The sequence below is a fragment of the Tarenaya hassleriana genome, unplaced genomic scaffold, assembly GCF_000463585.1.
Source record: "Tarenaya hassleriana unplaced genomic scaffold, ASM46358v1 Cleome30, whole genome shotgun sequence".
Taxonomy (NCBI): domain Eukaryota; kingdom Viridiplantae; phylum Streptophyta; class Magnoliopsida; order Brassicales; family Cleomaceae; genus Tarenaya; species Tarenaya hassleriana.
Genome location: NW_010966178.1, coordinates 95,856 through 110,723, shown reverse-complemented (window position 1 = coordinate 110,723; position 14,868 = coordinate 95,856). Strand labels below are relative to the sequence as shown.

At 40.8% G+C, this 14,868-nt stretch overlaps 2 protein-coding genes across 6 annotated transcripts in view; both read left to right on the top strand.

Annotated features, from left to right (window-relative positions):
• The window catches only part of LOC104820235 (chromatin structure-remodeling complex protein SYD), a 17,284-nt gene extending 5,734 nt beyond the window's left edge, over window positions 1-11,550 (top strand). For 3 of the 5 annotated variants that reach the window (XM_010550605.1, XM_010550606.1, XM_010550603.1), the window contains exons 13-35: window positions 2-182; window positions 268-459; window positions 543-586; window positions 788-844; window positions 962-1,058; window positions 1,751-1,923; window positions 2,004-2,217; window positions 2,352-2,477; window positions 2,582-2,671; window positions 2,886-3,002; window positions 3,083-3,163; window positions 3,265-3,372; window positions 3,754-3,923; window positions 4,117-4,195; window positions 4,280-4,354; window positions 4,656-4,753; window positions 4,835-4,942; window positions 5,313-5,370; window positions 5,445-5,678; window positions 5,786-6,734; window positions 6,860-6,973; window positions 7,083-10,961; window positions 11,068-11,550. In XM_010550605.1, the coding sequence (XP_010548907.1) occupies window positions 2-182; window positions 268-459; window positions 543-586; window positions 788-844; window positions 962-1,058; window positions 1,751-1,923; window positions 2,004-2,217; window positions 2,352-2,477; window positions 2,582-2,671; window positions 2,886-3,002; window positions 3,083-3,163; window positions 3,265-3,372; window positions 3,754-3,923; window positions 4,117-4,195; window positions 4,280-4,354; window positions 4,656-4,753; window positions 4,835-4,942; window positions 5,313-5,370; window positions 5,445-5,678; window positions 5,786-6,734; window positions 6,860-6,973; window positions 7,083-10,885 (7,168 nt within the window). In that variant the 3' untranslated portion in view covers window positions 10,886-10,961; window positions 11,068-11,550. The remainder of the gene's footprint in view (window position 1; window positions 183-267; window positions 460-542; window positions 587-787; window positions 845-961; window positions 1,059-1,750; window positions 1,924-2,003; window positions 2,218-2,351; window positions 2,478-2,581; window positions 2,672-2,885; window positions 3,003-3,082; window positions 3,164-3,264; window positions 3,373-3,753; window positions 3,924-4,116; window positions 4,196-4,279; window positions 4,355-4,655; window positions 4,754-4,834; window positions 4,943-5,312; window positions 5,371-5,444; window positions 5,679-5,785; window positions 6,735-6,859; window positions 6,974-7,082; window positions 10,962-11,067) is intronic. The other 2 variants (XM_010550607.1, XM_010550604.1) reach the window with 2 other exon arrangements.
• A 362-nt stretch (window positions 11,551-11,912) lies between these two features.
• LOC104820234 (pentatricopeptide repeat-containing protein At2g36980, mitochondrial) lies at window positions 11,913-14,449 on the top strand. The gene has a single exon (XM_010550602.2). It carries the CDS (start codon window positions 12,131-12,133, stop codon window positions 13,895-13,897), a length of 1,767 nt encoding a protein of 588 aa, XP_010548904.1. The 5' UTR covers window positions 11,913-12,130; the 3' UTR covers window positions 13,898-14,449.
• Window positions 14,450-14,868: the final 419 nt, after the last annotated feature.

Below are 14,868 nucleotides of genomic sequence, written 5' to 3'. Positions count from 1 at the left end.
GGGAAAGACTAGACGATTTGTTCAAAGTCAGGAGAGAAAGGTGGAAGGGATTCAATAGATATGCAAAGGAGTTCCACAAGCGAAAGGAACGCATTCATCGGGAGAAGATTGACAAAATTCAACGCGAGAAAATTAATTTGTTAAAGATTAATGATGTGGAGGGTTACCTCCGAATGGTCCAGGTTTATTCTCTGAACCAATTTTGGAGGTTTGGGGTTCATATAGCTTCTTCTATGCCATGTTATTAGCAATTTTATTTTTATGTAGGATGCCAAATCAGATCGAGTAAAACAACTACTGAAAGAGACTGAGAAGTACCTTCAGAAACTTGGTTCCAAGTTACAGGAGGCAAAATCTTTGTCAAGATGCTTTGAAAACGAGGCAGATGATACATGTATGGCAAGCGCCTTTGAGGATGAAACCTCTATGGAAAATGAAGATGAGGGTGATCAGGCAAAGGCAAGTCCATTTGACCAATTGTTCCTAGCAACATCTGTTCTGTCTTCCATCTTTTTTCTCATGGTTATCTATCTGGTTTGCAGCACTACCTGGAAAGCAATGAAAAGTATTACATGATGGCTCATAGGTAATATTGCTTCTTAATTATTCTCTAAATATTACTTTCCGGCATCTGAGCTTTTTCACTTTCTTATCTAGACGGTGAGATTATCATATTTCTTTCTACATCTTATTTTGGCACAAAAAGCTCGTTATTTGTGTGCAATTTTGAGATATTGTGGGAACTCCATACTTCAATTCTGTTACTTATAAAGTAATGATTCTGCAGTGTGAAAGAGAACATCACCGAGCAGCCAGCATGTCTGAAGGGTGGAAAACTAAGAGAGTAAGTTGAAAGCGCCTGCCCCTTTCCTTCTCTCGTAACTATGGATTTGAGGAGAGGCTCTATGTCGTTTGTAAATACCTGGCCTGGAATATTTAATTTTCTAAAATTGACTTACAGGTATCAAATGAATGGCCTAAGATGGTTGGTTTCGCTATACAACAATCACTTGAATGGCATTTTAGCTGATGAGATGGGTCTCGGGAAAACTGTCCAGGTATTCAATGTTGTCTGGACTTGTCCACAGTGTTATCGATTGCGTATGGCATTCTACGGCGTCAAGCCGAAAATAGGCCATAGATATATGGCGGACGCCATGGCGGATTATGGTGGAAGTATGGCGGTTAAAAAAATATAATATATTTGTAATAATAATATATATCAATTATCATCTTAACATAAAATTAAAACAATTATAATAAATTATCAATCTATATACAAAAAAGCACCATTAAAAACCAAGTTGATCCAATTCAATTTAAATAAACATAAAAAGAAGAAATTAATCACCATTGAAAAACTAGAAACAAATGAAATTCAACTTAAAAAAAATTAAAAAACAAAACTCATTTTAAAAATCTATGGTATATATATATATATTAATTTGTTATTTTTTTGAAAATTTCTCATATATTCATAAATACTATATTATTTTTTATTCATAAATCCTAACTATAACTAATGATGCATACAAATCACTAACTTTCTACTTTTCATTTTTATAATATAAAAAATTGATTATACAGGTGGCAAAAAGTATTTGCCCATTTTGCAGAGATCATTAACTTTTCATTTTTATTATATAAAAAATTGATTATACATGTGGCAAAATGCACATATGCTAGATTTGTCTTGATTTTTGGATACAGATGCATTAGTTGCATGAGTTAATATTTTACCTTTTTGTAGGTCATTTCTCTGATTTGTTATCTGATGGAAACTAAAAATGATAGAGGTCCGTTCTTGGTTGTTGTACCATCCTCCGTTCTGCCTGGTTGGGTATCAGAAATCAACTTCTGGGCCCCTGGAATTCATAAAATTGTTTATTGTGGGCCTCCAGAGGAAAGGCGCAAACTATTCAAGTACTGGGAGTCTCAGTTCTCTTTCTATTATTCCTAATATATCAGTTATTCAAGTTTAAAGTACCACCCTTTTACTGCAGGGAGCAAATTGTGCATCAGAAGTTCAATATTCTTCTGACAACATATGAGTATCTAATGAACAAGCATGACAGACCCAAATTAAGCAAGATCCTCTGGCACTATCTCATTATTGACGAAGGACATCGCATAAAGAATGCATCCTGTAAATTAAATGCAGACTTGAAGTACTACTCTAGTTCACACCGGCTGCTGTTAACCGGGACCCCATTGCAGGTGGATTCTGTCCCTTTTCAACTTTGTCAATATTGGTGCATGCTCTTGATTTTGCTTTCATTTTTTTTTTCGTTTTTCTTGCTATCTGTATGCTTTTGATCCTGTTCATCGTCTCAGTGTTTTGTTTTTTGTAGAACAATCTGGAGGAATTATGGGCTCTACTTAATTTCTTGCTGCCCAATATTTTCAATTCGTCAGAGGACTTTTCGCAATGGTTTAACAAACCATTTGAAAGTAATGGAGATAATTCTGCGGAAGAGGCAAGCTTTTGGTTGTTTTTTATCATTCAGTTAAATGTGTCATACTAGTTTTCTGGCCATCATATTTTTTTAATCACTTTTTTTATGGTTATCCATCCAATTAGGCGTTGCTATCTGAGGAGGAGAACCTACTGATCATCAATCGCCTTCACCAAGTTCTTAGACCATTTGTGTTGCGTCGGCTGAAACACAAGGTTCATAAAATTATCTGCATTGTTTTATAAAATAAAATACCACACCTATAGCGTTCTCCTTTTATGAATTCCTAAGCTAATTTTAAGATGCACTTTCTTTCTTTTCGTATTTTTTGGGATGGCTTCAACCTTGTGGTATGACATTTGTTTGTCCATATTTCTTATAAATCTTTGTTCACCTTCTTGATAAAATCTTTCTAATTTGTTCTGGTAGGTTGAGAATGAACTTCCTGAAAAGATAGAGAGACTCATACGATGCGAGGCTTCTGCATATCAGAAGCTATTAATAAAGAGGGTTGAGGAGAATCTTGGCGCACTTGGAAATGTGAAGGTGCTGTCACGTGCCCCAGATGTACTCTGTTTATGATACCGTCGAGTTATATTTCTTTCAGTTGATTTTTTTAATTACAGGCCCGTGCTGTGCACAATTCAGTGATGGAGCTTCGAAATATATGCAATCATCCATACCTCAGCCAACTTCATGTAGAGGAGGTATTCTACTGTTTTAACCCAGGAACTTTTATCCAATAAATTCTGGAAACTGCACCTAGAGAGTTCCTGACAACGAGCCTATGTGGGATCATTTTATTTAGGTCAATAGCTTAATTCCCCAGCATTTTCTGCCTCCAATTATAAGATTGTGCGGGAAGCTGGAGATGCTGGACCGACTTTTGCCGAAACTCAAAGCAACGGACCACCGGGTATTGATTTGATGATTCAAGGCTCTGAAAAAATTATTTGTTAGTGGAAGCTGGATTTCTACTTTTCGAATAGTATGTGAAAATATCCCACATTACCCTCCTCTTGCCTCGGGAAGTAGGATAAATTTATCTTGAGGGTTTTTTTATTTAACTGATAACACTCGCAAGAAGCTTTGTTGTCTTAGCACTGAGCAAGGGGAAATAACCAGCTGACCTTTTCTCCACTTATTTCGTAACTTCCGTGTCACGTTATGAACATCTTAAATTATACACAGATCTATAAATTGGTGAAACACTAAGTGATGTCAGAATTTGCGGTTTTGCTGCGTTTTTATTCTAATCTGATATTGCAAATCTTTTGTCGCTCACGAATTCCTGTAGGTTCTTTTCTTTTCCACGATGACCAGGCTTCTTGATATTATGGAGGATTACCTCACCTTCAAGGGTTACAAGTACCTAAGGCTGGATGGGCACACTTCTGGGGGTGATCGTGGAGCTCTTATTGATCGTTTCAATCAGCCAGATTCCCCGTTTTTCATATTTCTGCTGAGGTGATGCATGATATTTCATTGTTAAAGTTTCTTGTAGCTCTTTACAAAATGGTTTGAGTTGAATGCTTTTGAATTTGTTTGGAAGTGGGGCCCATTGTAAATTCATTAAAAGGTTCTTTAGTGGTCAGAGTAAGGTAGTTGTACTGTTCATAAATTTTTGGATATTATTTCTTACTCTTCAATGGGTATGCAGCATACGTGCTGGTGGTGTAGGGGTAAACCTTCAAGCAGCTGATACTGTGATAATATTTGACACTGACTGGAATCCCCAGGTTAGACATTTTCTCTTATCTGATTGCAGTTGATTGGCTTTCAAATTGATCCAGACTTTGTAAAGCTTATGTCCTTTGATATAGGTTGATCTGCAAGCTCAAGCAAGGGCACATAGGATTGGTCAGAAAAGAGATGTGTTGGTCCTTCGATTTGAAACGGTATGAGTTTCTTGTTTCCTGTCTTCAAAAAATTGAAAACATATGTAAAAAATAGTTGTGCTAGTCAATGTATGGGTGTACCATGGTTTATTATTTTCAGTAATTTCATTGCCGTGGCTCCTTTAGGTAGTGCACTGATTCTTTATCCATGGTTGTTTACCTCGGTTGAAACATGTTGCATGTAAGGGACACTTTTGGGATGCATATATTTGTCTGACTGCCTCCTTTCCACTGTCAAGTACCATTTTTATCATAAACATTGCCTGAAATTTAAGTTTCTTTCGCTTTTCTGTATTCTAAGGTCAATACTGTTGAGGAGCAAGTAAGAGCTTCAGCAGAGCACAAACTTGGAGTTGCTAACCAGAGTATTACTGCTGGCTTCTTTGACAACAATACTAGGTGAATCTAGAGATGTAACATTTATGCCTAAAAAATGTTGGCGACCAACTTTCTAAATGTAACTGTAATTTTTTTTTATAGTGCTGAAGATCGTAGGGAATACCTGGAGTCTCTTTTGCGGGAGCCGAAAAAAGAGGAGGCTGCTCCAGTTTTGGACGATGATGCCTTAAATGATATTATAGCTCGAAGGTAACCACTGCTTATAGTACTATAATCTAACCTGGATTTTTGGACTTCTGCAAATATTTTACCGTATATCGATATAATGAATTATTCCCTTATAATCATCTTCCATGATTGATCTAGCGCTTCTGCTCTAGAATGACATTAAACTGGTTCATGCAGTTTTTTAAGTTATTTGCCAGCCTTGTTATGTTCTGTCATATCTATCCATTTGAATTTTCCATGCGAATATCATCCTCTGGGGTGTTCTCATGTTGTTGAATAGTATGCTTGGTATCTATTCTACTCTAAGATGACAGAGAATTCCTTATACAGTCTTCATTCACCTTGCATTTGAACTTTGTTACCAGTTGTAACAGCTAACTTGTCTTTCCAGTGAGTCAGAGATCGATGTCTTTGAGTCAGTTGACAAAGAACGAAAAGAAAATGAGATGGTATGCCTGTTCTTAGTTACTTCATTGTTAGTTTGTTTTCAACCTTTTTCCACTGAACACCTCTGGCGCTGCAGGAAGAATGGAATAGTTTGGTGCTGGGGTCGGCTTCAAATAGGAATTCCACCCTGATTCCACCCTTACCCTCCCGGCTTGTAACTGAAGATGACTTAAAACAATTTTATGAAGCAATGAAGTTAAATGATGTACCAAAAGTTGCTATAGAACCTAATGTTGGCATGAAGAGGAGGGGTGTTTATCTTGGAGGTTTTGATACTCAACAATATGGAAGAGGGAAACGAGCAAGAGAGGTTTGTCGAGTGTTTTCTTCTCACTTTACAATAATCACCTAAGATATCCTACCATAGTATTTTGCCTTCTCATTTGATGTATTGACCAATGCGACCACTTTTTATAGGTTCGATCTTACGAAGAGCAGTGGACAGAGGAGGAGTTTGAGAAGATGTGCCAATCTGAATCATCTGAGTCTCCCAAAGTGAAGGAAGAAGCAAATGCAAAGACTGTGCCAAAAGATACATCCAACGTTTCAACAGCGAACTCTGGAGATGCAACACTCCCCACATCTTCTACCTTACTAGTGACTTCACAATCTGTGGATCCCCAACCGCCACAGCCGCAGCAACTACCACTAAAAGAAGCAACACAATCTGTAAAACGGGGACGTGGAAGGCCAAGGAGAGGTGATAAAACTTTGACTGGATTAGTACCTCCAATTCCAAGTGGGACACATGCAGCAGGGGAGTCCAGGTCATTAACAATAACTGGTTCTGATTCTGCGAGCCCTGAAAGAAAGCAGGAAACAGCTTCTTATCCTAGTTCAGCTGTTCCTCCAACTTCGCCTGATATGTCTGTTCCTCCTGGTTTTCAATCACTTCCTGGAACCTGTTCAGCTCCGATGCCAACTAGAGGACGGGGTAGGGGAAGAGGCAGAGGGCGTGGAGTGGGAAGGGGAAGGAGACTGGATAATCTCTTGCCTGCTACTGACAGTTCTATAGGTACTGGAGCCGTTAGAGCTCTTGCTAGTGATCCTGGGGCTTCAAATTTAGTTACCATTCCTGTTTCTACAACTGAGACTACAGCCACAGCTCACCCTCCTTGTGCAGGGAGTACATCAAATCCTCTGGCTGTACCTCCAGTGCCTTCTGACATAGATGCTCCGCCTGGTTTTGATTCAGGACCTCACACACAATCACAAGATAGACCTGTAGATTCAACAGGAAGAACAACTGATGTAATGAACAAGCCTGATGCTTCAGATGTGAGGAATCATTTAGGTAATCAGTATCCTGGAGTTCTTTCGAAGCAACCAGTTAGCTCGCCAATCTTGACGGGCCCTACCTCTTTGGGTAGGGAATTTGCACCTTTCTTTCTATTTTACATATTCGCCTAGCTGATGTAATTAAAGCATGCCTGAAGATGTTGGATTGTGCATTACTCTTGAGATGCTCAATGGAATCGTTTGTTTTTCCAGGTCCTGCTCCGGGTCCAAAACAGACTTCTGTCTCTTCGGCTACTATGAGTCCTGCCCTTTCAAATGCTAATCCTTCAATCAATTCCTTGCCTGTTTGTTCTAAAGTTGAAGAAGGTACACATTCTGTGAAGAATCAAAACTTGTTTAAACCTGCTTCGAGTCCTTGGGCTTAGCTCTCTTTTGTTATTATAGCTTATACGGTGCTCTACTACGTTCATTCCAGGTACCACGCCTATTAGGAGGCAAGGCCGGAAGATGCAAAACAGAGAAGAAACTCCTAGACGCCGGGGAAGGAAATCTCAAGCATTTTCTGCTTCTGATGGCTCTTCTGCACAGAGCACAAGATTACCGCCGCAAACAGCGATCAAATCTGGTGATTCATCTGGCAGCAAATCTATATCTGTTGGAAAGAAGCATTATACTGTTGCCCGAGAAGAACCCCCTTCCAGCCAGTTTGTTGCGCATGACGCTCTCTCTTCTGGTAGTATAAGTCAGGATATAAGAAAAATAGAAGCTTCTGGTGTTCCTAGTTCTGGCAGGGTTCCGACTCCTGATGTTACTGATGTTGCTCGAGTCATGAAAGAGATTTTTTCAGAGACTTGTCTGTCGAAACCTAAGATCGGGGAGCCATCCGAAACAGTAGGGAAAAATGTCTCCAATGCGCAATCCACGGGTATGTTGGATTTGCACACTGTTGAGACCAATAACACAGGTAAGAAAATGCAAGCTGCTGAGCCAAACTTGAGTGTAGCGCCTGTTGCTGGTATCTCAGTCGAAGAGCAAAGATCAGAGAAGTCATTGATTGTTGATGAGAATATCAAACCTTCACCTGAATCTGAGGCTACTGTTCCTCAATCTGACGATATAAAACCTCTGAGTGTTAAGACTACTGACTCCAAAAGCCCTGTAGATGAGAAGTTGGTTGACACAAACACGGAAGGCCAAGCAATAGATTGTCAAAGTGGCTGTCATCTGCAGCAGACATCGGCTTCTGGTGGTAATTCCTTTGGAACTTCATCTGGGACTTCTATGCAAAAGGAAGAAGTACCTATAGCATCTCCCGTTGTTCCAAGAGTATCCCAGATGACTGAAAATATGTTTGGAGTCACCTCAGAAAAGTCCTTGGAAACTTCTCCTAAAGGTTATGTTTATAATATTGAACCTTCTGCAATGCCCTTAAATGCCGATGGGATCTGTTCCACAATGCAGCTGTCCTTTTCGCACCCTTCAGCATCAAGCGAACAGGGTTCTCCGAAGAAAGCTGAATCTCTTGCAAATATTCATGAATCTTCTCCTGTTGACTCAGGTACTCGAGGAAACAAGATTATTTCCACTGAAGCTGATGGTGCCAGCAATTGCTCTGGAATTAGTACGCAGGTACCGGAAAATTCAGATAATTCTCCAACTAAAAATACTTTGGAGCCAAGTGGTATCAAATCCGGAAATGGGGAATGGCAGGGACCTCCTGTGAAAACTGGTGGAGATGCACATGTGGATGACAAACCTGTGAAGTCTCCAATTCTGGTAGTTAAAGATGATGATACCAAAAGGAAAAGAGAGGACACTTTGCAGGGTGAGACTTACAACTTCGAGCTGAGTTCTGTTGAAAATCTGCCATCTATCCAACAATTTGATGGATTGCCAACTGTTGAATGTAACCAGGAGAATCTCAGTGGGGATGATCTACAGCCACCGGTTGAGATTACAAACGATGACAACTCTATGTCCCTTATTAATAGAAATTATGATAGTCCTTCGACTGATTCTGCCGATACCAAACTACGTCCTGAAGAAGCTCCTTTGACACAAGGTGTTGGTAGTCACAATGGTGGTTCGGGAACAGAAGCTCCTGCCGCACAGATGGAGGACGCCAATGACCTCAATATCCAAGTGGGTGGTTTGACAGAGAATGAGGAGAGAGAAAAAGTTCTTCCATCCAACTTATCTGGAGATACCCTCTGCCTTGCCGATAATGAGAATGTTCACGATGATGAAGAGAACGAGTCGCCTGAAAAGGGCATTCTTTCTTGCCCAATGGAGGTGACTGAGCACAAGGGACTTGAATCTGAAACACATGGTCGCTCAAATGCAAGTCATGTTGAGGGACCAGATGATCGGGATGAGAGTATGACTAATGACAGGAAAATGGATATATCATCTGTCGAGTCTGGGTGTGAGACAAGTATTGCTATGCCTTTGAGTACATCAACTGATGTCCAGCCCTCATCCTCCATTTCAGTTGAGCAAAAGGATTTGGAGGATCTGATTATGCAGAAGGAGGAATCCGAAGATCCTGAAGCCGGCAAAGATGGTGATATTCGTGTCGTTGATATATCCGTATGCTTAATTCCATCCAGTGAAGAAAAGTTGGCTTGTCATGAAATTGATGTATCCCACCCTGTGGCTGGAAAGGCTGCCCTGTCTCCACCATCTACTCCTAAGCCGGAGGAAAACCGAATTACAGAGAAAGAAAATGCTGAAACTGCTGAATGTTACATGGATGAGATTGCTACAGAAAGTTTGTTGGAACCAATGGGTGATACAGTTATTGATTCACCCAATAAGAACACATCTTGCAGCATGATGGAACAGGAGGTAACAAAGGGATCTGAAACTGTGGCAAACATCGATGTAGCCAAAATTGTTGCCGAGGGTAAGGACTTTTCTGCTTGCCCTTTGATGGAAGAAAAGGTTGAGAATTTATTGGATGAAACGAACAAGTTTGAAGGTGAAGCCAGCATTGGAACTGTTTCTGTTCAGGCAGAGTGTCTGTCAGGGAATGTAGTTGCGAGAATGGATCCCACACCAATGGAGGAAGATGAAAATATGAGTGACAAGCCTGAGGGTAACGTGGCAGTTGATGGCTTGGGGGAAACGGAGGAATCTTCCATGGTTGGCTCTGATGATGAAGCCAATGACAAAGACATCTCTGCTCAACCGGAGCATTTGTCTTTGAGTCCTGATGAAGAGAAGGAAAGCACCCAGTATAAGGAAAATGTAAAGATAGGTTGCTTGGAGGAACGACAAGAATCAAAGATGCCAGAGATTATATCAGACCATGGGGAAAGTGGATCCAGAGATGGGTATGCTTCCATTCAACAAGAGGGCCTATCTACTGATTTTGTTGCAAGTTCTACACCAACGGAGGAAGAGAAGACGAGTGACCCATCCAAATCCATTCAACAAGAGGATGCATCTGCTAATCTTGTTGTGAGTTCTACACCAGTGGAGGAAGAGAAGATGAGTTTGGAGTCTGAGGAAAATGCAACTGTAGGATGTTTGGAGTCCCACGAAAATGCAACAGTAGGATGTTTGGAGGAACAAAAAGAACCAAAGGGCTCAGAGGCAGAATCAGATCTCGGGAAAGGGGAAACCGGTGAAGGTGATGTCTCTATTCAACAAGAGAATTCATCTGCTAATCTTATTGCAACTTTGATGCCTACACCAATGGAGGAAGCTAAGTCAAGTGTTCAACCCGAGAAAGATGCAATGGAGGAAGAATTTCCTTTTCAACAAAAGGAAAATGCAAGTTTGAGCCTTTTACCAACAAAGGAAGGGAACACAAATGACCAGTCCGAGGAAAATGCAATTGGTGGTGGTTTGGAGGTATCAGAAGAACCAAAGAGCTCTGAGGTTGAATTAGTAGACAACAGGGAAGGCGAAATCCATGACATGGACGTTTCTACTCAACAAGAGGATGCATCTACTATTCTTGCTGTAGCTTTGAGTCCTAAACCAATGGAGGACGACAAGACAAGTAACCAGTCCATGGAAAATGAAACGGTGGGAGGTTTGGAAGAACGAGAAGAACCAATGGGCTCCGAGGCAGATTGCAAGGGAGGTGAAACCAGTGACAGGAACATCTTTATTGTAAAAGAGGATCCCTCTTCGAACTTTGTCGAGACTTTGAATCCTACACCAGCAGAGGATGAGAATGCAAGTGACCAGTCTCAGAAAAATGTGGTACCGGTTGGTGGTCTGGAAGAACCAGAAGAGCCAAAGGGCTCCGAGGCAGATCTGCCCTAAAGGATGATAAGGTCCTCGATAATCTTCATGTCTTGTCATGTGTTGGATGATTATAATATACATTTCCTAGAAAGAGGTGAACAATGCCTGCTCCCTGTAATTCCACCAAAATTAATCGAGTTGCTGAATTTGATGTGAGCTAACGTTTTTCTTTTTTTTTTCTTGTCTTCTTCCCTTCTCAGGCACAGAGACTGCTTAATGGGATGGAGAGTGACTCGGAAAATGGAGTATGAAAGGCTAGTATTGTTGTCACTTGTTATTGATTCCCAGATGGATTACTCTCTGCATTTCACACAGGCATGCGTTTTATCGGTTCTTTTGAACCGACAGGCATCGTCTATTTGCAGACCGTTGCAGGTAAATGTATCGGTTCTGGTTAGGAAATTAGTCAGTCATCTGCCGTATTCTAGTGCCGTCGGTCCATTAGATTAGAAATGCTTGTATCTATTAGTTTGTCTTCTATTCTGTGTAAGTCTACAAGTAACAGAGAGCCTCTCCTATCATATTACCTTCAAAATCTTAGAATATGCTTTCTTTAGCTTTAGCTCTTTGTTTCTTGGAAACGTTAGCTGATTCATTACATTGGAAAGAACTAAGTTCTAAGTAGCTTTCGATGTGAGAGCTTCTGATTCGAGTTCTGTTATGTGCCAATGGTGATGCAACTACCCTTCTTGTCTCTCTTTATGGTAACCGGCGGATGCCGGTCGGTTATTCGGATTTTTGGATACTCAATCTCGATTTCGCGGGTTCTTGGGGTGCATTGTCTCGGTCTCAGTTTCACAAGACTCGGGTATCCGAGAGACCGAGATCAAAATCCGGGATACCCCGTCCCCAATTCATGAAAATTTATGAAATTCTGTCAATGTATGTTGATTTTGGGGAAATGTAGTTAATTTTATATAGTAAACAGATCAAGTTATTTTTCGTAAATATATAGAAAATCATGGGTATTTTAGTCCTTTTCTTAAATATTCGATATCTATAAGAAAACCCGTAAAGAAATAATAGAATAAGAAACCATCTTCAGGATTCCTGTTTTCGTCGAATGAGATATTGATCTCGTTAGTTCTGAATATTCGAAATCAGGTATCCATGATACGAATACCGAAAATCCACATCTGCTTAGGAAATGTAGACAGTCATCTGATCTTGTACACAGTTTTCATGAACGGGAAAGGTTTTCAAACGGGAGAGAGTGATGAATTCATGGGCATGTCGGAAACTTGAACTCGGAAGAACAAACGCATGGTCTGTCTCTTGGTGCGTCTCACTTCAAAGATCGCATCTTTGGCAAGATCCGGTCGTATAAAATGTGCCCGCAAGCTGTTCGACGAAATGCCGGATCGAGACACGGTGGCATGGAACACTATGCTGACGGGATATTCCCACATGGGTCTGCACCAGGAAGCTCTCTCGCTTTTCACCCAGATGAGATTCTCTGACGCAAAGCCTGATGATTTCTCGTTTACATCAATCTTGAGCTCATGTGCTAGTATAGGTGAGGTCAGGATTGGAAGAAAAATTCATGCTTTAGTTGTCCTTTTCGGTTACATGTCCTCGTTGCCGGTCAATAATTCACTTATTGACATGTACGGCAAGTGTTTCGACGCTTCCAGCGCAAGTAAAGTGTTTGAAGACATGTGTGTCAATGGCAGAAATGAAGTGACTTGGTGCTCGCTTCTGTTTGCTTATGCGAATTCTGGCGAGTTCCGGGCTGCCCATGAGATTTTTGTCAATATGCCGAAAAGGGTGACGATTTCTTGGAACATAATGATTTCAGGCCATGCTCAGTATGGGGTGATTGAACCATGTCTTAAGCTGTTTAGAGAGATGCAAAACACAGATTGTGCCCCTGATTGTTATACGTATAGTTCTCTTATGAATGCTTGTTCCGAATCATCAGATCTTGTTTATGGACGGATTGTACATTCGGTTATAGTAAAAGCCGGGTGGGATGCTGCTGTGGAGACAAAAAACTCTCTGTTAAGTTTCTACGCGAAAGTAGGAAGTGAAGAAGAAGCTATAATGCAGTTTCAGTCGATGGAGATGGAAGTGCTGACACAAGTGTCGTGGAATTCAATTATTGATGCGTACATGAAAATGGGAGATACCATTAAAGCATTTGAAGCGTTTAGTCTAGCACCCGAGAAGAACGTTGTCACCTGGACATCTATGATTGCAGGATCCGCTAAGAATGGAAACGGAGGACGAGCATTGAGCTTTTTCGTTGAGATGATGAAATCTAGGGTTGATCCTGATCATTCCGCCTTTGGGGCTGTCCTCCATGCATGTTCAGGTCTGGCCGTTTTACGACATGGCAGAATGGTCCATGGCTGTGTGATTCATCATGGCTTTCATGGTTATGCTTATGTCGGTAACGCATTGGTTAACATGTATGCCAAGTGTGGAGACATTAAAGAATCAAGTAAAGCATTCTGGGATATCGTTAACAAGGATTTGGTATCATGGAACACGATGCTTTTCGCGTATGGTCTGCACGGGTTAGCGGATGAAGCTCTGAGACTATACGAAAACATGATTTCTTCGGGGGATAAGCCGGACAAAGTGACATTCATTGGTCTGTTGATAACTTGCAGCCATTCAGGGCTGATAGATGAAGGGGTGAAGATTTTCGAATCGATGAACAGAGATTACGGGATCCCATGGGAAGTAGATCATGTGGCATGTATGGTAGATATGCTCGGTAGAGGAGGGCATTTAGCAGAAGCAAAAGATTTGGCCAAAACATTCCATTCACTTGCTCCAAACCTTAGAAATAGTTCATGGGAAACTCTTCTTGGAGCTTGTTCTACACATTTGGATACCGAGATAGCGGGGGAAGTCAGTCGAGTTCTGGAATCCTCATCGGAAACTTGTGAAGAGACGATCTTTGTTCTGTTATCGAACATATACTGCAGAAGCGGGCGGTGGAAGGAAGCGGAAGAAGTGAGGAGAGAAATGGGGAAAAGGGGCGTGAAGAAAAAGCCGGGATTGAGCTGGATTGAAGTCTGAAACTGAGATATCGGAATTTGTAGACGGAAATCTGATTCACATCATAGTGTTGAAGAGTTTTCTGAAATGCTGGCATTGCCTCCAAATGAGAACTCCTACGAGAAGTAAAAATAGACAAAATGAAGCGAGAAATGGCTCTTAAGAATAGAAAGAGAGAAGAAAACGAAAGAAAGGGGGAATCCCTGATTATAGGTCCAGGGGTTTTGGGTCCGTGGCATCCACTCGCGGCAGGTGCGAGTGGACATTTTAACTTCACACTAGGGTGGCATGTGAAATACACGCGCGACGGAAACCATTTATAGGCTTTTTATTGGGCTGAGTATTTGCTTTATTGGGCTTACATTTGAGCTTTTGATTAGACATAATTGGGCTATTTTGCTTGGTCTTCAGTCATTAAGTTAAGCCCATACGAATATGGGCCGGGACGATTCCGTTGACGGCTTTTTGTAGGGCTCTACCCGTCAATAAAAATAAAATTTGATTACAAATTTTCTGTAATTTGTATAAACACAGGTATCATAATAAGAAATCCTTAATTGGATTTGGGAGTGATTGTTATGGGCAAAGCGTGGGTTATTGGAGGAGGTATATGAATAGTATTTTTGGTTTGGATTCTATTCATTGGCTACAAAATCTTAGCTACCCTTGACGCGACTAGTAAAATCAATTATTTCGAGCTATAACGTATTAAATAGATTAGAACATAAATTTCGAATAAAAAAGGGTTTAAATTTCTGAAAGAAAAAAAATAAATAGAATGAGAAGTAAAAATACACAAAATGAAGAGAAAAAACAAACAAAACGGGAAGAGGCTAAGCGAAAAATGGCTCTTAAGGATAGAAAGAGAAAAAATAACCCATGCAGGGGTGTTGGGTCCGTGGCGTCCACGCGCGGTAGATGCGAGTGGGCATTTTTTAACTTCGCGCTCGACGGAACCCTTTTTCATTGGGCCTTCCTTTATTGGGTTTACA

Excerpts from the sequence above, each read along its gene's own strand:
- LOC104820234 (XM_010550602.2), top strand. The coding sequence starts at position 12,131 with ATGGTCTGTCTCTTGGTGCGTCTCACTTCAAAGATCGCATCTTTGGCA.